The 25675-nt window shown below is 39.0% G+C and overlaps 1 protein-coding gene across 1 annotated transcript; it reads right to left on the bottom strand.

Annotated features, from left to right (window-relative positions):
* Positions 1-2106: 2106 nt before the first annotated feature.
* TNFRSF9 (TNF receptor superfamily member 9) lies at positions 2107-23169 on the bottom strand (the record flags this gene model as incomplete). Its single annotated transcript, XM_082833462.1, has 7 exons — positions 22995-23169; positions 21920-22027; positions 21393-21530; positions 20787-20853; positions 19286-19416; positions 18647-18781; positions 2107-2195 (listed from the first exon to the last, which is right to left on the bottom strand). The coding sequence occupies exons 1-7, from the start codon at positions 23107-23109 to the stop codon at positions 2107-2109; spliced, it is 783 nt and encodes a 260-aa protein (XP_082689588.1). The 5' UTR covers positions 23110-23169.
* Between the last annotated feature and the right edge of the window lie 2506 nt (positions 23170-25675).

The following is a 25675-nucleotide window of genomic DNA, read 5'->3' as shown; positions in this document are numbered from 1 at the left end:
AAAAGCAGTTCAGCCCTGCAGTAGACTTTTTTTTTATTGTTCAGAATATTGTTCAGAAATATTTGCTGCCCCTCCTTGTGTGAAGATTATACTTTCTGCCCTATTATTGCCAAGCATGGCTGCAGGAATTTTTCTTAAAGTTAGAATCTAGCCAACTACATATGAGTGTGTTCCTTTGCCACAAGATGGTCAACGTCCCAAGTAGAAGTTGCTCTCTCCACCTAAATCCCGGAGTGAAATAACATGGGACAGAGTCACAGTCAGTCTTCAACAGGCATGTAATGACAACCAGAAATGCACCTCTGTTGTGTGGTTGTAATCTGTTAAGATTGGGGGGGGGGGCTCATTTGTCATTTCTGCATAATTTAGCATATCCTTACTGACATGGGACTAGCTCATAAAGTTGAACATTCATACGCCCTAAGATCCAGAAATTCTACTTTAAGGAAGTTTCCCTAGAGACACTCTTAAATAGAAAACATATAAAAGAACATTCATAGCAATATTTTCCATAATTGAAAAAAAAAAAACCTGGAAACAACCCAAGTGTCCTTTGATTCAGAGTGGGTTGATAAATAATGGTATATTTGCAAAGCTGTACTGCAGTCAAAATGAATGCATTCTACCTAGCTACACACAATAACATGAATGGCTTACAAATATACTTCTGAGTGATTAAAGCACAAGTCTCCATACAGCACAATACCATGTTCATAAAGCTCAAAAACAAACAAAACTAAGTAAAATAGTTGTGGGGTACATAATTATATGATACGTGATTTTCTTTTAAGCAAGGAAATGAGAGACAACATTCCTGTGAGAAGTTGCCTGGAGTTGGGGTGGGGAGGTAGACAGGAGATGAGGGAGGGAAGCAGCACACAGATGGATGCTCTGATCCTGACTTTGACCCTATAAAGGGTCACTTATTAAATATTCTAGGTTTTGTGGGCCATACAATCTCTGTCACAGCTACTCAACTCTGCTGTTGCAATGCAAAGACCACCTGAGGGTACCTTGTGTGCTCCAGGAAAACTACTTATGGACTCTGAAATTTGAATTTCAGATAATTGTATGCGTCATGAGGTATTATTCTTATTTTGATTTGTTTTTGATTATTTAAACATGTAAAACCATTCTTAGCTCATAAACTATATGAAGGCACATGGCATCTCAGATTTGGCCCATGGGAGTTTGGCAACTCCTGCTCTAGCACTCAGGTTGGGCTTTGTGTTCACGGGTCTTCACTCCTGTTTCATTTGCTAGTTTATGTATATAAAATATTACTGCTAAAGTTTTTAAGAATAAAATAAAAAGTAAGCTGTGGCTCAGAGGGGAGTAGGACAAAGGCAGAAGATGGGAAGATGGAGAGGACCAAGGATATGCAGGGACATTTGACTCTTTCCAAAACTGTTCCTCAAGGTCTGCTTTTTCTTCTTTTGTTCATTTGTTTGTTTGGTTGGTTTTGGCCACATTGTGCAGCATGTAGGCTCTTAGTTCCCTGACCTGGGATTGAACCTGTACCCCCTGCATTGGGAGTGAGGTGGCTTAACCACTGGACCACCAGGGAAGTCCCAAGGTCTGTTATTTTTTAGTTTTTTGCTCTTGACCCCAAACTTGGGCAATGATGATGACTGTCCTCATTCTCCCCTGACAATGGAGGATGTCTTGTGTTGAATGATTGAACCCATGGAAAATTTGATGGGGGATAGTGCCTGCATCTTATGGCTATTGCCATATGTCATATTAGCACCAAAAAAAAAAAATAGAATTGATTTTTGATTATAATTTTAGCTGCACGATTGGCCTACATGATTAAATTTAAAATATAATTCTCTTTGGATTTCAAGAAAACTAGCCCAAACCTCTTAAGCAGTATCTAGAAAACATCACTTTTACCACCATTTCTGTCCCATTTTTCTGTTCTGTTAAAAGTGGTACATCTTGAAAGGCCAAGTCGTTAGCATTAAAAAAAAAAAACTTGTTAGGGTAACTGTTGGTATTATCCAGTATGGAGTTTTTAAATTTGAAAGGTACGGTAGTGGGATCCCTCATATTTCTCCTGTGATTCTTCTCAAGAGAGTTCCAACACAACTGTGGATTTCCTCTTCACAGTTCACACACTCCTTCCTCTTCTTCTGGAAACCGGCAACTGCAGGCATCTTCCTCTTGGGCTGTTTGTACTGGTCTCATAAATGCTAAAAAGTAATTGAAAAGAGAGTTATCTTTTGTTGTCTGTTTGAATCATTTAACATTCATTTTCCATACATCCCATTTGCAGAACATCTCTCAGCAGCAAACATTTTCAACTTCAGTTTGAACCAACTCATCAGCAAGAGAGGTAAGAGCAAGTATAAATGTTTTTTCGGGATTATTTAAGATTTTTTTTCATTTTACCAAATACTTTTTTATTGGTCCTGAAAAATACTAGTTTCTTTATTGTCTACAAAGGCTAAAAACAGTCTTGAGCATGAATCATTATAGCATAAAGTTAGTCATGTGCCAAACGTAACTGTAGTTTCAATTCAGCAGCACATGTTTTAGTCTTGAGGGTTACTTAGATTACACATTAGATGGCTTCTTTTGAATGAAATGCTTATGGCATCGAGATTTTAAAGTTACTCCCACTGCTTCCATCAATTAGTAAGTAAAGAACTGATTTGTGCACTAGCTTCCAGATTTTCATTTACATGGTAGTGTATAGTATTTGTGTTATTGTCGAGCAACTTTCAATCCTAAAATATATATTAAATTATATATATATATACATATATATATATACACATACACACATATATAACTATATCCCCACACCCAAGCCCACCAGTAAATATAAATTATTTTTATAGCCTGTCAAAGCAAAAGGTCCTACCCCAATTTTACTTGCTTGTTACTATAAAAAATAACCAAAACCCAACAAGCACACTATCTCCAAGAACTTATGAAAACCTGGCAAGACATCCAGGAATACCAATGAGACGTTCTTTTCCTTTGAAATAGCATCAAAGATGAATTTTTAAATGGAAATCTGCTTCTGGAAAGATACAGTAGTCATACTTTTCCCTATTCTTCCTGCCAAGTATTGCTGAAAAGGCTGGACGTTTTATGTATAACAAACATAAGAGGAATCTGAAAGGTGGCAAGAAAGCAGACCAGTTAAGGAGCTTGGAACCCAAGGAGAAATATGGCCTTAAGTTCCCTGAGTATTCTCTCTGTTTCACATGTCCCAGACTGGGAACTAGAGAAGTAGGCTAATAAAAAAAAAAATGCCCCAAGAAAAGTCTGATCTCTCTAGCTATGAAACCAGGAAAAGAGCAGAGTAACAAGACTAAAAGCTTTTAGATAATCACAGCTCTACTTTAGCAAAAAAAACCATGGACCCACACCCAAGCACACCACTAAAGACACAGTAGAAAGCATAGACTTACACCCTTGCCAAGCTCTATCAAGGCTCACTGCCACATCCTCACTGGGGCCGCATCAGAGGAGTCCGATTGGAGAGCTAGGACTTCACCACCACTCAACAGTAACAAGGCCACCCCACCCCCCACCCATTCAGTGTCAGTGGAAACCATGTGGGGAGCAGGGACAAAGTATCTTTCCTCATCCCAGACAGGGTAGTATCAGTGGGAGCTTAGTGGGGAGCAATAACAAGGATCTACCACCCCCAGGAGGTCTAGTAGAGAACCTGGACTTCCACCTCCACCTGGCAGCGTCCTCCTTCCTCTGCCAGAGTGGTGCTAGAGGAACCCTGAATAAACACCAACTTTCAATTATATCCAAAGTCTGATAACATCATAGCCAATGTCTAGGTTTCAATTTTTTTAAAAATCACTTGTCATTCTAAGAACCAGGAAGATCTCAACTTGAATAAGAAAAGGCAACAGATGCTAGCATCTAGGTGATATAGATGTTAGAGTTATCTGGCAAGGACGTTAAAGCAGCCATCATAAAGATGCCTCACGGAATTCCCTGATGGTCCAGTGGCTAGGACTCAGCAGTTTCACTGCTGAGGGCCCAAGTTCAATCCCTGGTTGGGGGAACTAAGATCCCACAAGCTGCGTGGCATGGTAAAAAAAAAAGAAGCTTCAACAAGCAATTGGGAACACATTTGAAACAAATTAAAAAAAGAAAAGAAAATTTTAAAAAAGAACCAGGTGACAATTTTAGAACTGAAAAATTGCAATAACCAAAATGTAAAATATCAATGAATGGGCTCAGCGCAAGAATGGAGAAGACAAAGGAAAGAATCATTACTCAATGTGAACAACAGAGAGAAAAGACTGGGGGAAAAAATGAACAAAGCCTCAGAGACATGTGGGGCTATAGCCAAAAAGAACTTAATATCATGACATTGGAGTCCTTGAAGAAGAAGAGAAAGAGATAGGGCTGAAAAAGTATTTGAAGGAATAATGGCCAAAAATTTCCCAAATCTGGAAAAAGTCATAAATCTACAGATTCAGGAAGCTAAGTGAATGCTAAACAGGATAATCCAAAGAAATCCACACCAAGATACATTGTAGTTTAAGTTTGGAAAACAAAAAACCAAAAAAAGAAAAAAAGAAAGAAAGAAAGAAAGAAATCTTGAAAGCAGCCAGCGAGAAGCAACACATCACTTATAGGGGAAAAACAAATTGAATGACAGTGAATTTCTTACCAGAAACCAGGCAGACCAGAAGAAGTAGCACAACAGTTTTCAAATGCTGAAAGAAAAGAACTCTCAAGCCCAAATTCTATATCCAGTGAAAATATCTTTCAGGAGTGAAGGGGAAATCAAGAAATTTTCAGACAAAAGAAAGCCTACCCTAAAAGAATGGCTCAAGAAAATTCTCTGAACAGAAGAGAGATGATTAAAAAAAAGGTATCTTGGAACATCAGGAAGGAAGAAAGAACAACAGAATGAGCAAATATATGGGTAAATAAAATAAACTTTCTTTCTCTTGAGTTTTCTAAATTATGTTTGATGGTTGAAGCAAAAATTATAACACTAAGATGGTTCTCAAAGCATGTAGCAGAAATATTTTAGGCAAGTATATTATAAATTGGAAGAGGTTAAAAGGATGTAAAAGGAGGTAAGATTTCTATACTTTTTTCAAACTGTTAAAATGTTGATGTAGTCTATATAAATATGTATGATACTTAGAGCAACCACACAAGAGCTATACAGAGATACACTCGAAAAATATAAAGAGGGCTTCCCTGGTGACGCAGTGGTTGAGAGTCCGCCTGCCGATGCAGGGGACGCGGGTTCATGTCCTGGTCCAGGAGGATCCCATGTGCCATGGAGCAGCTTGGCCCGTGGGCCATGGCTGCTGGGCCTGCATGTCCAGAGCCTGTGCTCCGCAACGGGAGAGGCTGCAGCAGTGAGGGGCCCGCGTACCGCAAAAAAAAAAAAAAAATGTAAATCAAAATTGAATTCTAAAATATTGTTCAAGTAATCCACAGGAATGCAGAAAAAGAAAACAGAGAAATGAAAGCCAGAGAAAGCAAACAGAAAACAAAAAATAAAATAACATCTCGAGCCCTATCATATAAATAATTACAGTAAATGTACATTGTTTAAATGTACCAATCAAAAGATAGAAATTAGTAGTGTGACCATTGTATGTAGTCTATAAGAAATTCACTTCAAATATAAAAATGTGGGAAGGTTGAAAGTAAAAGGATGGAAAAAGATATACCATGTATATTATTAATTTTTAAAAAAGCAGGAGTGGCTGTATTACTATCAGATAAAGTAGACTTCAGAGTAAAGAAAACCAGACATAGAGAGGGACCTTACATAATTATAAGAGTTAATTAACCAAGAAGGCATAGCAGTACTAAATATGTATACAACAAGCAACAGAGCTACAAAATAGGTGAAACAAAACTGACAAAACTGAAATGAGAAATATACAAATCCAGAATTATATTTGAAGAATTAAATGGCCTTCTCCCAAGAGTTGATAGAAAAACTTGACAGAAAATCAGCAAGGATATAGCAGAACTCAACAACATCATCAATCAACAGGATCAAATCAACATTTAAGAACACTCCACCCATCTTTTCAAGTGTCTATAGAACAGAGACCAAGATAGACAGTAACCTGGACCATGAACCAAACCTCAGCAAATTTAAAAGAAATCATACAGAGAGTGTCCTCTTATTATAGTGGAATTAAAATACACATCAACAGCAGAAAGAAAACAAGAAAATCACCAAAAACTTGGAAACTGAAAAACACACTTTTAAATAATCAAGAGAAAAACAAAAAATACACCAAACTGAATGAAAATGAAAAAAACAACATATCAAAATGTGTGGATGCAGCTAATTCAGTACTGAGAAAGAAATTTATAATGTGAAGTTCTTATATTAGAAAGACATAAAGTCTCAAGGTTCGGAACCAAGATGGCGGAGTAGAAGGACCTGCGCTCACTCCCTCTTGCGAGAACACCAGAATCACAAGTAGCTGCTGGACAATCATCGACAGGAGGACACTGGAACTCATCAAAAAAGATGCCTCACATGCAAAGACAAAGGAGAAGCCACAATGAGATGATAGGAGCGGTGCAATCACAGTAAAATCAAATCCCATAACTGCTGGGTGGGTGGCTCACAGACTGGAGAACACTTATACCACAGAAGTCCACCCACTGGAGTGAAGGTTCTGAGTCCCACGTCAGCTTCCCAACCTGGGGGTCTGGCAACGGGAGGAGGAATTCCTAGAGAATCAGACTTTGAAGGCCAGTGGGATTTGATTGCAGTACTTTGACAGGACTGGGGTAAACAGAGACTCCACTCCTGGAGGGCACACACAAAGTTGTGTGCGCATCGGGACCCAGGGAAGAAGCAGTGATCCCATAGGAGACTGAACCAGACCTACCTGCTAGTGTTGGAGGGTGTCCTGCAGACGTGGGGGGTGGCTGTGGCTCACCAGATGGACAAGGACACTAGTAGCAGAAGTTCTGGGAAGTACTCCTTGGCGTGAGCCCTCCAAGAGTCTGTCACTAGCCCCATCAAAGAGCCCAGGTAGGCTCCAGTGTTGGGTTGCCTCAGGCCAAACAACCAACAGGGAGGGAACCCATCCCCATGCATCAGCAGTCAAGTGGATTAAAGTTTTACTGAGCTCTGCCCATCAGAGCAACAGTCAGCTCTACCCACCACCAGTCCCTCCCATCATGAAGCTTGCACAAGCCTCTTAGATAGCCTCATCCACCAGAGGGCAGAGAGCAGAAGCAAGAAGAACTACAGTCCTGCAGCCTGTGGAACGAAAACCACATACACAGAAAGATGAAGGAACAAGATAAAACCCCAGAAAAACAACTAAACGAAATGGAGATAGGCAACCTTCCAGAAAAAGAACTCAGAATAATGATAGTGAAGATGATCCAGGACCTCGGAAAAAGAATGGAGGCAAAGATTGAGAAGATGCAAGAAATGTTTAACAAAGACCTAGAAGAAATAAAGAACAAACAAACAGAGATGAACAATACAATAAGTGAAATGAAAGCTACACTAGAAGGAATCAATAGCAGAATAACTGAGGCAGAAGAATGGATAAGTGATCTGGAAGACAGAATGGTGGAATTCACTGCCATAGAGCAGAATAAAGAAAATAGAATGAAAAGAAATGAAGGCAGCCTAAGAGACTTCTGGGGCAACATTAAACGCAAAAACATTCGCATTATAGGGGTCCCAGAAGGAGAAGAGGGAGAAAAGACCAGAGAAAATATTTCAAGAGATTATAGTCAAAAACTTCCCTAACATGGGAAAGAAAATAGCCACCCAAGGCCAAGAAGTGCAGAGAGTCCCATACAGGATAAACCCAACGAGAAACACGCTGAGACACATAGTACTCAAACTGGCAAAAATTAAAGACAAAGAAAAACAATTGAAAGCAGCAAGGGAAAAATGGCAAATAACATACAAGGGAGCTCCCATAAGGTTAACAGCTGATTTCTCAGCAGAAACTCTACAAGCCAGAAGGGAGTGGCATGATATACTTAAAGTGATGAAAGGGAAGAACCTACAACCAAGATTACTCTACGCAGCAAGCATCTCATTCAGATTTGATGGAGAAATCAAAAGCTTTACAGACAAGCAAAAGCTAAGAGAATTGAGCACCACCAAACCAGCTCTACAACAAATGCTAAAGAAACTTCTCTAAGTGGGAAACACAAGAGAATAGGACCTACAAAAACAAACCCAAAACAATTAAGAAAATGGTCATACAAACATACATATCGATAATTACCTTAAATGTGAATGGATTAAATGCTCCAACCAAAAGACACAGCCTTGTTGAATAGCAAGATCCATCTATATGCTGTCTACAAGAGACCCACTTCAGAACTAGGAACACATACAGACTGAAAGTGAGGGGATGGAAAAAGATATTCCATGCAAATAGAAATCCAAAGAAAGCTGGAGTAGCAATACTCATATCAGATAAAATAGATTTTAAAATAAAGAATCTTACAAGAGACAAGGAAGGACACTACATAATGATCAAGGGATCAATCCAAGGAGAAGATATATCAATTATACATATATATACACCCAACATAGGAGCACCTCAATACATAAGGCAACTGCTAACAGCTATAAAAGAGGAAATCGACAGTAACACAATAATAGTGGGGGACTGAAACACCTCACTTACACCAATGGACAGATCATCCAAAATGAAAATAAATAAGGAAACAGAAACTTTAAATGACACAATAGACCAGATAGATTTAATTAATATTTATAAGGCATTCCATCCAAAAACAGCAGATTACACTTTCTTCTCAAGTGCGCACAGAACATTCTCCAGGATAGATCACATCTTGGGGCACAAATCAAGCCTCAGTAAACTTAAGAAAATTGAAATCATATCAAGCATCTTCTCTGACCACAACGCTATGAGATTAGAAATCAATTACAGGAAAAAAACGTAAAAAACACAAAACATAGAGGCTAAACAATACGTTACTAAATATCCAAGAGATCACTGAAGAAATCAAAGAGGAAATCAAAAATTACCTAGAGACAAATGACAATGAAACACAATGATCCAAAACCTATGGGATGCAGCAAAAGCAGTTCTAAGAGGGAAGTTTATAGCCATACAAGCCTACCTCAAGAAACAAGAAAAATCTCAAGTAAACAATCTAACCTTACACCTAAAGGAACTAGAGAAAGAAGAACAAACAAAACCCAAAGTTGGCAGAAGGAAAGAAATCATAAAGATCAGAGCAGAAATAAATGAAATAGAAACAAAGAAAACAATAGCAAAGATCAATAAAACTAAAAGCTGGTTATTTGAGAAAATAAACAAAATTGATAAACCATTAGCCAGACTCATCAGGAAAAAAAGGGAGAAGACTCAAATCAACAGAATTAGAAATGAAAAAGAAGTAACAACTGACACTGCAGAAATACAAAGGATCATGAGAGATTACTACATACAAGTCTATGCCAATAAAATGGACAACCTGGAAGAAATGGAGAAATCCTTAGAAAAGTACAACCTTCCAAGACTGAACCAGGAAGAAATAGAAAATATAAACAGACCAATCACAAGCAGTGAAATTGACACTGTGATTAAAAATCTTCCAACAAACAAAAGCTCAGGACCAGACAGCTTCACAGGTGAATTCTATCAAAAATTTAGAGAAGAGCTAACACTTTTCCTTCTCAAACTCTTCCAAAATACAGCAGAGAGAGGAACACTCCCTGACTCATTCTATGAGGCCATCATCACACTGATACCAAAACCAAAGATGTCACACAAAAAAGAAAAATACAGGTCAATATCACTGATGAATATAGATGCAAAAATCCTCAACAAAATACTAGCAAACAGAATCCAACAGCACATTAAAAGGATCATACACCATGATCAAGTGGGATTTATCCCAGGGATGCAAGCCTTCTTCAATATATGCAAATCAATCAATGTGATAAACCATTTAACAAATGGAAGAATAAAAACCATACGATCATCTCAACAGAGGCAGAAAAAGCTTTTGACAAAATTCAACACCCATTTATGATAAAAGCTCTCCATAAAGTGGGCATAGAGGGAACCTACCTGAACATATTAAAGGGCATATATGAGAAACACACAGCAGACATCATTCTCAATGGTGAAAAACTGAAAGCATTTCCTCTAAGATCAGGAACAAGACAAGGATGTCCACTCTCACCACTATTATTCAACATAGTTTTGGAATTCCTAGCCATTGCAATCAGAGAAGAAAAAGAAATAAAAGGAACCCAAATCAGAAAAGAAGAAACAACACTGTCACTTTGCAGATGAGATGATACTATACATAGAGAAATCTAAAGATGCCACCAAGGCTTCAGTGGTGGCGCAGTGGTTGAGAGTCCACCTGCCGATGCAGGGGACATGGGTTCGTGCCCTGGTCCGGGAAGATCCCACATACCGCGGAGTGGCTAAGCCCATTAGACATGGCCGCTGAGCCTGCGGGTCCGGAGCCTGTGCTCCTCAACGGGAGAGGCCACAGCAGTGAGAGGCCTGCGTACCGCAAAAAAAAAAAAAAAAAAAAAAAATGCCACCAGAAAACTACTAGAGCTAATCAATGAATTTGGTAAAGTTTCAGGATACAAAATTAATGCACAGAAATCTCATGCGTTCCATATACCAGTGATGAAAAATCTGAAAGAGAAATTAAGGAAACATTCCTATTTACCATTGCAACAAAAAGAATAAGATACCTAGGAATAAACCAACCTAACGAGACAAAAGACCTGTATGCAGAAAACTATAAGACACTGATGAAAGAAATTAAAGATAATATCAACAGATGGAGAGATATACCATGTTCTTGGATTAGAAGAATCAATATTGTGAAAATGATTATACTACCCAAAGCAATCTGCAGATTCAATGCAATCCCTATCAAATTACCAATGGCATTTTTTACGGAACTAGTACAAAAAATCTTAAAATTTGTGTGGAGACACAAAAGACCCCTAATAGCCAAAGCGGTCTTGAGGGAAAAAAACGGAGCTGGAGGAATCAGACTCCCTGACTTCAGACTATACTACAAAGTTACAGTAATCAAGACAATATGATACTGGCACAAAAACAAACATAGATCAATGGAACAGGATAGAAAGCCCAGAGATACACCCACACACCTATAGTCAACTAATCTAGGACAAAGGAGGCAAGGATATACAAAGGAGAAAAGACAGTCTCTTCAATAACTGGTGCTGGGAAAACTGGACAGCTACATGTAAAAGAATGAAATTAGAACACTCCCTAACACCATACACAAAAATAAACTCAAAATGGATTAAAGACCTAAATGTAAGACCGGACACTATAAAACTCTTAGAGGAAAACATAGGAAGAACACTCTTTGACATAAATCACAGCAAGATCTTTTTTGACCCACCTCCTAGAGTAATGGAAATAAAAACAAAAATAAACAAATGGGACCTCATGAAACTTAAAAGCTTTTGCACAGCAAAGGAAACCATAAACAGGATGAAAAGACAACCCTCAAAATGGGAGAAAATATTTGCAAAATGAATCAATGGACAAAGGATTAATCTCCAAAATATATAAACATCTCATGCAGCTCAATATTAAAAAAACAAACAACCCAATCGAAAAATGGGCAGAACATTTAAATAGACATTTCTCCAAAGAAGACAAAACAGATGGCCAAGAAGCACATGAAAAGCTGCTCAACATCACTAATTATTAGAGAAATACAAATCAAAACTACAATGAGGTATCCCCTCACACCAGTTAGAATGGGCATCATCAGAAAATCTACAAACAACAAATGCTGGAGAGGGTGTGGAGAAAAGGGTACCCTCTTGCACTGTTGGTGGGAATGTAAATTGATACAGCCACTATGGAGAGTAGTATGGAGGTTCCTTAAAAAACTAAGAATAGAATTATCATATGATCCAGCAATCCCACTACTGGGCATATACCCAGAGAAAACCATAATTCAAAAAGACACATGCACCCCAATGTTCATTGCAGCACTATTTACAATAGCCAGGTTATGGAAGCACCCTAAATGCTCATCGACAGATGAATGGATAAAGAAGATGTGGTACATATATACAATGGAATATTAGCCATAAAAAGGAATGAAATTGGGTCGTTTGTAGAGACGTGGATGGATCTAGAGACTGTCATACAGAGTGAAGTAAGTCAGAAAGAGACAAACAAATATCGTATATTAATGCATATATGTGGAACCTAGAAAAATGGTACAGATGAACCAGTTTTCAGGGCAGAAATTGAGACACAGATGTAGAGAACAAACGTATGGACACCAAGGGGGGGAAAGCGGCTGCTGGGGGGAGGTGGTGTGATGAACTGGGAGATTGGGATTGACATGTATACACTGATGTGTATAAAATTGATGACTAATAAGAACCTGCTGTATAAAATAATAAATAGGGCTTCCCGGGTGGCGCAGTGGTTGAGAGTCCACCTGCCGATGCAGGGAATACGGGTTCGTGCCCCGGTCCGGGATGATCCCACATGCCACAGAGTGGCTGGGCCCTTGAGCCATGGCCGCTGAGCCTGCGCATCCGGAGCCTGTGCTCCACAACGGGAGAGGTCACAACAGTGAGAGGCCTGCGTACCGCAAAAAATTAATTAATTAATTAAATTTAAAAAATATAATCCCCCCCACGAAAAAAATAAATAAAAATAAAGCACTAACCTTGGAAATGGTCATTATATCATTAAAAAAAAGAAAGAAAGAGAAAATGTCTCAAACCAATAACATAAGCTTCCACCTGAATAGAAAAAGAACAAAATAAATCCAAAGCCAGCAAAAGAAATGAAATATTAAAGGTAAAAGCAGAAACTAGTGAAATTGAAAACAGAAAAATAATAGAGCAAATCAATGAAACAAAGACCTGGTTCTTTGAAAAGTTCAATAAAATTGACAAATCTCTATCAAGACTGATTCAGGAAAAAAAGAGAGAAGACACACATTACCAATATCAGTAGGTGATATCACTACAGACCTGCATACAACAAAAAAATAGTAAGGAAATAGTATAAATAACTTAAACACATAAATTTGACAACTTAGATGAAATGGACCAAGTCCTCAAAAAACATGAACTATCACAATTCACTCAGTATGATCAAATAACTTGAGTCCCTATAATTATTAAGGCAATTGAATTTGTAATTAAGGAGCTCCAAAAAGAAAGCTCCAGGTTCAGATAGTTTCACTAGAGAATTCTATAAACTATTTAAAGAAGAATTAACACCAATTCTACACAACCTCTTCCAGAAGACAGAAGAGGGAACGTGTCTCAACTTATCTGAGGAAGTCAATATCACCCTGATACCAAAACCAGACAAAGACAGTACTAGAAAAGAAAACCACAGATCAATATTCCTCATGAATATAGCTGCAAAAATTCTTAACAAAATATTAGTGAAGAGAATTCAGACATATATAAAAATAATTATATACCATGACTAAGTGGAGTTTAGTCCAGGGATCCAAGGCTAGTTTGAAATTCAAAAATCAATCTATATCATTCATCATCTCAACAGGCTACACAAATCAATTGATACAGAAAAAGCACCTGACAAAATTCAACCCTCATTCATGATTAAAAAAAAAAAATCTTCAGAACACTTTCTCAACTTGATAAAGAATAGCTACTAAAAATCTGTAGCTCACATCATACCTACTGGTGAAAGACTGAATGCTTTTCCCCAAAGATTAGAAGCAAGGCGAAGATATTCCCTCTCGCCACTCTTATTCAACATAGTACTGGACATTCTAGCCAGAATAATAAGGCAAGAAAAGAAATAAAAGGCATATAGATGGGAAATGAAAAGAAATAAAGCTATTTTTTTTTGCAGATGACACTACAGTCTATGTAAAAAATCCCAAGGAATCTACAAAATAACCTAGAACTAGTAAGCAAGTTCAGCAAAATCACAGGACACAAAATCAAACTACAAAAACCAACTGTATTTCTACATACTAGCAATGAACACGTCAAAACCAAAATTTAAGATACCATATCATCTGCAATTGTTAAATTTAAATACTAAGGCCTAAATTTAACAAACATGTGTGGGACTTGTATGCTGAAAACCACAAAATGCTGATGAAAGAAATCAAAGAAAATATACATAAATGGAGAGACATACTGTGTTCATGGATTGGAATAGTTAACATAGTAAAGATGTCAATTCTCCCTGAATTGATATACAGATTTAACACAATTGCTATCAGAATCCCAGCTGACTTTTTGCAGATAGGGATGAGATTATCTAAAATTTGTATAGAAATGCAAACAAACTAGAATAGCCAAAACAATTTTGAAAAAGAAGAATAACATGGGAGGACTCACTCTACCCTATACCCAATTTCAAGACTGTTTTACAGCTACCGTAACCAAGACTGTGTGGTATTGGCAGAAGGTAAAGCACACATATCAGTGGAACAGAAGAGAGAAACCAGAAAGAGTTCCCACCCAAGTACAGCCAATTGATTTTTGACAAAAGTGCAAAAGCAATTCAATGGAGGAAGGATAATCTTCTCAATAAATGATGCTGAAGCTGTTGGACACCCATCAGCAAAAAAAAATAAAAATAATTTAAAAATATTGACTTGAAACTCTCACACCTTATACAAAACTTAACTAAAAATGAAGCATAGATTTAAATATAAAACATTTGGAAGATAACGTAGGAGAAAGTCTAAATCTTTGGGACCTAGGACTTGGTAAAGAGTTCTTCGGCATAATCCCATAAATGAAAAAAATTGGCCAATTGGACTTCATCAAAATTAAACACTTTTTATCTGCAGAAGATCATGTGAAGAGGATGAAAAGGCAAGCTACAGACTGGGAGAAAATACTTACAAACCTCACATCTGATAAAGGACTCATATCGAGGAGATATAAAAAACTCTCTAATGTCAAAAGTAAAACAAAGAGTCCAGTTAGAAAATGGGTAAAAGACATGAAGGAACGTTTCACTGAAGAAGATATACAGATGGGAAATAAGTACATGAAAAGATGTTCAACCCTTAGGGAAAGGCAAATTAAGACCACAGTGAGATATCAGTACATACCTATTAGAACAGCTGAAATTTAAAATTGCTGCAATACAAACTGCTGGTGAAGATGAGGAGAAACTCTCCTACGTTGCTGGTGGAATGTTAAATGGTACAACTCCTCTGGAAAAGTGTTTAGCAGTTTCTTAAAAAACTAAATACACACTTAGCATACGACCCAGTAATTGCACTCCTGGGCATTTATCTTAAAGATATGGAAACTTATGTCCACACAGATCTGTACTTGATTATTCATAGCAGCTCTAATGTAACAGTCATAAACTGGAAACAACCAAAATGTCTCTCGATAGGTGAATGGTAAAACACACTGTGGTACAACCTCACCTTACAACACTAGTCAGCAATAAAAAAGAGTCAACTATTGAAACACAACTCAGACGGATCTCAATGGCATTTGCTGAAGGGAAAAAGCCAGTCTTAAAAGGTCTCTTATTTATGATCCATTTATATATCGTATGATACTATTTATATAACATTCTTGAAATGACAAAATTACAGAGATGGAAAACATATCTGTAGTTATGAGGGGTTAGGGATGGTGGGGGAAAGGGAGTGTTTGGAGTATAAAGCACTAGCAGGAGGAGACCTTTGTGGCGATGGAATAGTTCTGTATTTTGATTGTGCTAGTGGTTTACACCAAACTACACATGTGATAAAATGACATACAGTAAACTAAACACACGCCATGTGCCAATGTCAGTTGCCTGGTTTTGATATTGTACTGTAGTTACATATGATGTAACCCCATGAGTGGCACATAAGACTTTTCTGTACTGTTTTTACAACTTCCTGTGAATCCCTATTTCAAAATAGAAAGTTTTTAAAAATAACCTAAAAATTTTTAAATGGATTACTGTTCCATTGAAACTCACTAATTACTCATAAGTACTTTTGAAAATCATTTTATAAAGACCTTTATTGTAGATTGGGGTAAAGCTGGGAGGGATAGTTGTTTAAAACAGAGGTTTCAGTGAGAACTTAAAGCTTAAATCAGAGGTTTAGACCTCAAAAAGAGAGTCAGACCACAGGGTCGGAAAATATATTTGCAGCACATGAATAGTAGACTAAAACATTCCTATAGGTTAATAAGAAAAGGACAAACAACCCAGTGGGAAAAGGCTCAAAAGATCAGGCACTTTGCAGGAGAGGAAATCCAAATGACCAATATAACATGAAAAGATGTCCAATCTCACTAGTAATCAGGGAAATGCAAATTAAAACCACGAGATACTGCTATACACCCACCAGACAGATAAAAATTAAGAAGTCTGATGACACTAGGTAGTAGCAAGGGTTGGAGCAAAAAGAACTCTCATATGCTGCTGTGAAAGTGTAAATGAGGTCTATTATTCTGGAAAACAGTTTGGTAAATCTAGTACTAAGGACCAAGATACACATTCCTCATGTCCCAGCAATTTTATTCCCAGGTTAAAAACAAAACAAAAACAGAAACATGTGCTTATGTGTACTGAGATACGTAGACAAAAATATTCAAATATCACTGTCTGTAAGAGCCCCAAATTGGAAACAACCCAAGTGTCCAGGAATATTAAGATGGGTAAACAAACTATGATACAGTCATTCAAGAGAAAAGTATTCAACACTGGACATCAACTAAAGATAAATGCCACACGTGGATGAATCATAAAGATACAAAGTTGAGTGAAAAGGGGAAGGAAAATGTAGAACAGATACAGCGTGATTCCACTTGTCTGAAGTTCACAAGCAACTAAATTAAACCCTGTTCTTAGGTAGCAAAACTATAAATAAGAGCAAGGAAGTGAACACCGTAAGAATCTAGTTGTGGTTAGCACTAGTGGAAGGAAGGTTTTCATCTGGAAGGAACACAAGAAGCGCTTCCGGGGAGCAGAGTATGTTCTGTTTTTTGACCTGGGTAGAGTTACACAGGTGTTCGTCTTACAGTTTGTTAAACTTTATGCCTATGCATTTTCCTGTATATTTCAAAATGTTCAAAAGTTTTATATTGTTTTCAGAAAGAAACTTTATACAAATTAGTGTACTGCATCTTTAGATAAGACTTTGCTAATACTTCCCCTCCTATATTTTTAACAACCCACAAACTGACACTCTCTAGTCTTATGGTGGCTTGGGCTACATCACAGAGCTCTCAGAGCGCTCCTCCTATACAGCTCCTCCTATACAGCTCTCAGAGCGTTCCTCCTCTTAGTAAGTCTAGCCTGCTATCTATGGTTCTGTTCTCCACAAAGACAAAAATGCAGCGCTTCCCTGGTGGTGCAGTGGTTGAAAGTCCGCCTGCCGATGCAGGGGACACGGGTTCGTGCCCCGGTCCGGGAAGATCCCACATGCTGCGGAGCGGCTGGGCCCGTGAGCCATGGCCGCTGAGCCTGCGCGTCCGGAGCCTGTGCTCCGCAATGGGAGAGGCCACAACAGTGAGAGGCCCGCGTACCACAAAAAAAAAAAGAAAAGAAAAGAAAAGAAAAATGCAGACTGCCCCCATCTCTAAGCCTTTTGGAATAAATGTTAATAGCGTTCATTTAGTGAGTATTGACCCTGTGCCAGGCACTTGCCCAGTTCCTTATAGAAATACTATCTGGCTTCATGAATGGAATCCATTATTGAAATTTCTCATTTAATCCAGATCAGTGTCCTAATAATTCATCTCATTAAACCCACTTTAAGCTCCCTCCTTGTTCTCTAGGCCTTCTTCTAGCTGTGGGTCTAGTTCAGGTTAAGGCCGTTCATCAGCCAGAGGAGACGTGCTACATGGGGCAACGTTATTTTTGATTCCTCTTTGTCAGTGTCCTGTATCCACAGCTGAGTGGCCACACACACACACACAGTGGCCCAAGGCTGCAGCATACTTAAAGTGGTCATTTTTCTGGAACCTTTGGATTATGTGCTGCCATCACCAGGCTTTCTCCACGTCAGCATCACTGACATCTGGGGACGGCTAACTCTTTAAGGTTGTGGGGCTGTCCTGTGTATTGTAGGAAATTTAGCAGCATCGCTGAACTCCACTCACTAGATGCCAGGAGCAAAGCACTCCCTACCCCACCGCTTAGACTGTGACCACCAAAACTGTCTCCAGGCATTGCCAAATGTCCCCTTGGGGGCCAAATTGTCCCACTTGATAACCACTGTGCTATACTAACCTAGCTTCTGTAACTTAAAACAAATCATCTTTCTCTTTCTACTGTAAAAAGCCTAGCCTCAAAAAGCTCATAATGAATTTCCCTGGTGGCACAGTGGTTAAGAATGCGCCTGCCAATGCAGAGGACACGGGTTCGAGCCCTGGTCCGGGAAGATCCCACATGCCGCGGAGCAACTAACCCCGCGAGCCACAGCTACTGAGCCCATGTGCCACAACTACTGAAGCCCTCAAGCCTAGAGCCCGTGCTCCGCAGCAAGAGAAGCCACTGCAATGAGAAGCCCGTGCACCGCAATGAAGAGTAGCCCCCACTCACCGCAGCTAGAGAAAGCCCGCGTGAAGCAACGAAGACCCAATGCAGCCAAAAATAAATAAATAAATAGTTTTTTTTTTAAAAAAGGCTCATATCTAACACTTTTATGTTCCTCTTACGTTGTTTGAATATATACAGAAGCTTCTTTCTGCCCTGTTTAACCACAGAGAAACGGAGCACCACGAAGGACGCCAAGAACAGCACTGCAGTCGACGTCAGTACAAGAAAGAAGATAATGATCCGGTTGGTGTGACCTTTAAAACAGAACAAAAGGAGAAATTCAGACAAAAATAAAAGTTTGCAAATATGCTGATATTTATATTTGCGTTTGTAAACCCTTAAGCATGGGAAGTCGTGCCTTGGGCATCTCCCACCAGCTATCTTAGTAAACTTGCCTGCTTGTTAAGAAAACTTTTTTTACAACTTTAGTCATTTTCCTAGAAGCCCACAGAAATTAAGTGGTTTGGCCTTTCTAGCCTATAGGAAACATGGAACTCTATAATCGCCATTACTTGGCGTTATCAAAGGTGTAGTGTCTGTTTGGGTGCAGTCTCACCTCGCTCTGCTTACTAATGTGGAATTCAGAGTGAATAAGAAACACCCGAAGAAATGGATGGATCCCTTGAAGCCAGGGTAAGAGAAGGAAGGCATGTCGAGGTGCCTGCTAGAGGCAGAGATGCAAGGCATCAGGAGTGACTTAGACACCAATCCGAATGGCCACATACATTCATTTGATTTAACAGCAACAAACCAGCTACCTGGCTCTCCCCCAGGGGCAGGCGTGATGGTGGAGGATGCACCTGGAGAGAAGTCAGCTGATGCTAGTCCGCATACCACATCGCTTTCCTTCGTCCCATTCACAAGGACAGACTTCCCATCCAAAGAACAGCTTAGATGGTCCAATGAAAAGAGTTCAAATCATTAATTCAGGTACGGATCATTCTAATTTAAAACGACTGACATTTTCTACCCAGGAAAGCAGTTCTGGTGAAAAAGATGTGTGGATCTGGGTTCATAGGCAAAGCAAAGATATTTTGAAAAACTTCTACTTGACCATCTGGGCTTCTACCAATGTTCACCTGGCTTTCATGGCTCTCCACAATTCATCCCACTCTATCTACCTAATTGGATTCTTCTTTCTTCCCAGGCTGGGGAGTCCTGTCCCACGACAGCTTACTTCAGGCTGTTGCCTGGTTAGTCTCTCACCCCTACCTTCTTAAGCATATTTGACCATCTCTGGCACACAGGAAGGACAGACAAGTTAGCCTAGGGTTAGGAGCTCCTAACTCCCAGACTAGTTAGGAGACTCCTGGTCAGTCTGATGTGTTGGCATCAGACTGACCAGGGTTTGAGCCCTGGCTCGGTCCCTTCGTAGAATGACCTTGGGCAAGTTGGGAAATTGCTCTAAGCCTCAGTTTTCTCATCTGAAAAATAAGATATACATGTCCCAGGGCTGTTGTGAAGAGTAAATGACACTACGTGCCTGACTTACTCCCTATAAACGGTAGCCATCCATCATCATTGTCAACATCACCATCATCATTGTCCTGTGTCTTTCCCCTGCCTCTTTTTATCTAAAACAAACCCACCTCTTCTCCAAAACCCAGTTCGATCCCACTGTCCATGCAGACTCACTTCCCTGCTCTGAACTATTTGTGTCAAAAGACAAACAAACAAACAAAAAACAACAAAAACAACTTTCTAATCTGTTATGGACCAATACTTTTGTAACACACGATAAGAATGTAAATGTAAAATAATGATATAAATGATTTTCTAGTAAGAAGATCAAATGCAAAAAGAACAAAGGAGTACAAGATACACTGTTGGCTATTTTATTACCTGTGATAGTCTTGTTTCCCCAAGACTATGTTAAAGCTTTTGAGGGAAGGAAACATACTTTACCCTCTTCTGTATCATTATCAATGCTGGCACTGAACACTTGAAGGTGGGTTGATCACTGGGGGAAAGTCAGAGGCAGCAAAGAGATTGGAAGGACACAGAAGGACACCTAGGGCAGACAGTAGCTAAGTTCCACTGGCAAATCTGACCTCATTGTTCTGGGCAGTACTTCTGGAGAAAATGCCCACTTTGGCAATCTAGTCACAATTACCCCATACTGTTCCCATACCACCTATTTGCATGTTATTCTATGTCTACACTTGATAGGTTTAAAAAAGCATCAGTGATCACATTCCTTGTCTTTAGAAAAGTTAAGCCAGATACTTTATGTTGTAAGCAGAAAGAAATGATACGTACTCTGTCCAAGGTTTACAGTCACCATGTTCCCGATCATTAAATGTCCCAAAGGAACAGTCTTTACAACCTTTTGTAAAAATTAAAGGAATAATAAAAAAGGAAGCATTTTAATCATTTTTAACTTTCTCTGTGATGAACATGATCACATAATAATAAAGTCATTAACTTAATAAAATCTGTACCGATTGTCTAACAATTCTTCCTGAATTTCATTAGTGATGAACAATTCTTCTTGAATAGTTTGTGATGAACATAATCCCATAATAAAGTCATTAACTGAATACAATCTACATAGATTGTTCAACAGTTTTTCTTGAAATGAAACCTTAATGCGACTAAAGGTTTTATTCTAGTTGTACATAGAGTATTGTATATGCATGTATAGGATGCATGAAAAGGCATGGTTCTGGTGAAAAACAAATGTGATTTCAAATTATTTCCATTGATTGAGAAATAATTTTGTAAATATCAGATACTTAGCAGTTCATTACTATTACTTAAATGTTCTACAAATCTACGTTTTATTTTGTAATCAAAGGACCAAGAACTAAGTTAACAACATATGACTAGACAACAAATTGGCACTAGATAGAAGAGGAAACCTACCCTCTTTTGTTAATTCTTGACCTTGTTTACAGTCCTCTTCACACATGTTACATCCTTCTCCCAGGCAGTAGAATCCCGGCACACACTCACACTCTGCATTGCTGGTGGAGGAACACGCTTTCTTGGTCCTGAAAACACCTACAAAGTCCCCCAGTGTTATAATACCCTTGATCTCCAAATCCAGGAAGCAAATTTATGTTCTGCAATAAAAACCATGCTTGTTCTACTTAGAATGGTCCTAATGGTCTCAGAGTATAAAGTTTACTTTTAAATATCTATAGAAGACTTTTTTACATTTTGCTAATTAAAAAATTCTCTCTTGTCTAATGAATATTTCCTCTAATATTTAAAAAGCTCAATCCACCAATAGTTGCTATTACAGTAAATTATTTTACTGGACCTTCCTATTAACAGAGGAACCAGCCTATTTGACACTTCAGATTTTCAAAAGAGATCAGTACACTCGGGAATAAAAGCTTGTCTTCCCAACACATATCTGGATGAAGAATATATCTTTTAAATCATACCTTCACACTTCCTGCATATGTCACAGGCCTTTTGTCCACTTGTGCTAGAGAAACTATTTGAAGGACAAGGAGTGCAAAGCTCATGCTTGTTTTTCCCACAGAAAGTACCTAAAAAGGGTAGATAAGAGCTGTACATGTTTGACAATGGACCATCATCACCCAAAGCATTGTGAGGTTCACAAGAAAACCAGAATATGAAACAAAGATTCGTTTTCTAGGTACCAGAGTGATAGACTTTATTTGTTGATTGACTGTTTTAAATTATCCATTTGAAAGATTGCCCTAAGCATAATCACAGAATTAAAAATAACAAAATATAGATATTGCAACAAAAAAATCAATGGAAAGAAAATAGTTTCCTTTACCTATTGAATAAAACAGAATGATTTCTCATGATTAATCCAGGACACCAGTGACTGGATTCAGGAGATCAATGTCCTTTATTGGCACACTACAATTGAAAGGTGTCTGCCTTTTCCCACTCTGTTAAGCCTCCTGCCACTTGCTTATTCCCTGCTGCACCCCCCAGTCTGAGCACTGTCTGCACACACAAAACTAACATTTGTTGAGGTCTTTCCCTGTGCCGTGCACTGATCTAAGCCCATCATAGGATCCTCCCAGCAATCAATCCTATGAGATAGGTTCTCATATCATCCCCAGATGATGAAGCTGGAGCACAAGAGTTTAAGTGACAAGCCTGCATTCACACAGCTAAGATGTAGCGTTCAAGAAATGTAATGCGGGTTCTTGTAAATGAATGAATCAAAGATCATTATTGCGGGGGAGGGATAAATTAGGAGTTTGGGATTAACAGATACACACCACTGTATATAAAATAGATAAACAACAAGGACCTACTGTACAGCACAGGGGACTATATTCAATATCTTGTAATATACATATATATATAAATCTCTTTGCCGTATGCCTGAAACTAACACAATATTGTAAATCAGCTATAGTTCAATTTTTTAAAAAAATCATTAAAACAGAGCTCATACGCCCTGACTACCAGACTAACTGAACCATGTTTTCAGCAGAACCAATCAAGCACACATGTTAATTTGGTCCTTACCCGCTGAACAGTTACTGCAGAAATCCTGCAATGATCTTGTCCTCTCGAAATTCATGACCAACAGCACAGTAGCCACTATGTTGTAATAGCAATTTCCCATGATGAAATCTTGCATAGACGTATTAACCAAGCAGATTCCAAAAGAATTTTAATCAAAGTAGCTGGTTTCACATGTACCACTCTGCAAAAGGTGAAAGATTCCTAGGATGAGGTGGTTTCCCCTTTCAGAATTACCTACAGTTCAGCTATCATCTGTACAATTCTACACGATCATAACTCAGGGTCTGCAGGAAAAATTAATGATGGAATACCATGGAAAAGGTAGCAAATTCATAGAAACTTCTAGGATAAGAGAAGCATGACTCAACACATAGCTCTCTGTAGATTTGCCAAAGTCTAAGAGTGTACTTTCCAACATGTTTTGCTGAAATGCAGAAATAACAATAGCAAGAACTTTTGGGGACTTTCATAGATATTTAGCATTAGCATCTAGATTTCAACAATACCTGTGGCTTGTTGCCCCTGAAATATAGTCCTTAAAGAGAGAATCCGTCAGGGGCATCCAACAGTTCAGCTCAGTGAGAAGACATCTCATTATTACTATTCTCCCTTTGTCCAAACAGCATGTGGAATTTCAACACCTAGTTGCTAAAATGTTGAAACACCTCCTTGTTCAACTCATTATCACATTTTCTTAATAGACATGTATCTGCTCATTTTGAGATTTAAAGCTCATCTAGTCATAAAACTAAAGAGTCCAACAATCTCTATAGGCCAGGTTCTTGATCCTTATTTAATGGGCTATGGAATAAAAGTTATTAGAAATTAGGAGGGAAAAGGTCTAGAAATGTACAAAGGGAACAAAGTTTCATCCTCATCCCTCCTCGGTTCCCCCCTTCTATCTGCCCCAAATGGACAAACCTTGAGATCGCAGGGATGGTGGAGAACTTTCCTACTCCTTGATCTTCAGAGCAGTGAGGTTCTGCGGCTGACAAGGGCTGCAGGTCAAAGACTCAAAGAGGGGAGTTTGGTGACTCAACCGGGGGCGGGGCCTCGTGGGAAATCCCCAGAGACAGCTCTGTGAGGTAGTTCACTTGATATTTGCTGACCTCAAAGTCCCCTAGAGCTTCTGTCCCCACTTAGTAACACACTTCATACTAAAAGCAGCCCTCTGCTGTTAGGGCATTTTTCAGATGACTTTGGCAAACAGATTTTGTCACTTAAAGTAGTTCTCCATGTCAAAGCTTTTAAGGCATCCTTAAAATATTTGAGATTTGAAGGATGAAACCCACTTCTACTAAAGAAAGGTCAGAGGCTTCCCTGGTGGCACAGTGGTTGAGAGTCCGCCTGCCGATGCAGGGGACACGGGTTCGTGCCCCGGTCCGGGAAGATCCCACGTGCCGCGGAGTGGCTGGGCCCGTGAGCCATGGCCACTGAGCCTGCGCGTCCGGAGCCTGTGCTCCACAACCGGAGAGGCCACAGCAGTGGGAGGCCCGCGTACCGCGCAAAAAAAAAAAAAAAGGTCAGCACTCCTGTCAATTACTACCTCTTAACCCTATAATAATAGTGATGCTATAGCTATAACTTATTGACTGCAGCTGATGTACCAGGCATCAGATAAGCGACTTAGTTGCAAATGAACCCTAGGTGTTGATATGATGTTGAGGGTGCGTATGACAGCATTATGCAAATAAGATCATTGAGCTATGAGTCTAGCCAGATTATCAGCAGGACGGGGAGCCAGGATTAGAAACAAAGATGACCTGACTCCTTTTGACTGTGTTCCTTGCTATCTGGGTGAGATGGAGGAAGAAGGAGGAAGAAATGGAGGGGAACTGGAGACAAAGGAAGCATAGAATTTATATGGCGGGTGACTTTATTGGGTGAAGTTAGGATCTATGAGGGCTTTTAGAAAACCATTATTTCAAATTAAAAAAAAAAAAGAAAGAATAAGAGGAGAGGAAGAGGAGGAGGTTGCTTTCAAGATGCTAAAACTCACCCAGCACTGAGTGGCTAGAGGCCCTCAGGAAGACGACCAGGGAGCCAAGAGCCAGAGTGGTTTTCAATAAAACAGATGGTTTTCTATTAGGATCCAAACAGAAGAGTTCTTTTTCCACAGGAGACAGGGTGGCTTTGTCTTGAATTGGGGGATGAAGGGGGAGGGGAGCAAATATTTATTAAACACTTGCTGTGTGCTAAGCACCTTACACATCTCCACGACTCCTATGATGCCATCAACCTCCTTAGAAACTTCCAGTGGCTCCCTGTTGTCCACAGAAGAAAACCTGGACCCTATAGTCCAGTATTCAAGGACATCCCAGATCTGACCTGAAGTTGCCTTTAAAAAACAAAACAAAACAAAACATACAGTTCACATAAATGTCACCATTTTAAAGGGTACATTTCAGTGGATTTTAGTATTCACTACGTTGTGCAATCATCACCAGTATAAAATTTCAAAACATTTTCATTGGTGCGAAAAGAAACCCCATATCCATTAGCAGCCACTCCTCAATCTCCCTGCCCCCAGCCGCCGGTAGCCACTAATCTGCTTTCTGTTTCAACGAATTTGCCAATTCTGGACATTTCATATACATAGATCATATGACAGCTGGTCTTTCGTATTGGGCTTCTTTGACTTAGCATAATATTTTCAAGGTTCTTCCATGATGTAGTACATA

This window comes from Leucopleurus acutus, assembly GCF_964270905.1.
Source record: "Leucopleurus acutus genome assembly, chromosome: 2".
NCBI classification, from domain to species: domain Eukaryota; kingdom Metazoa; phylum Chordata; class Mammalia; order Artiodactyla; family Delphinidae; genus Leucopleurus; species Leucopleurus acutus.
The sequence above is the reverse complement of the archived record's forward strand: the minus strand, read 5'-3'. Positions and strand labels throughout refer to the sequence as shown.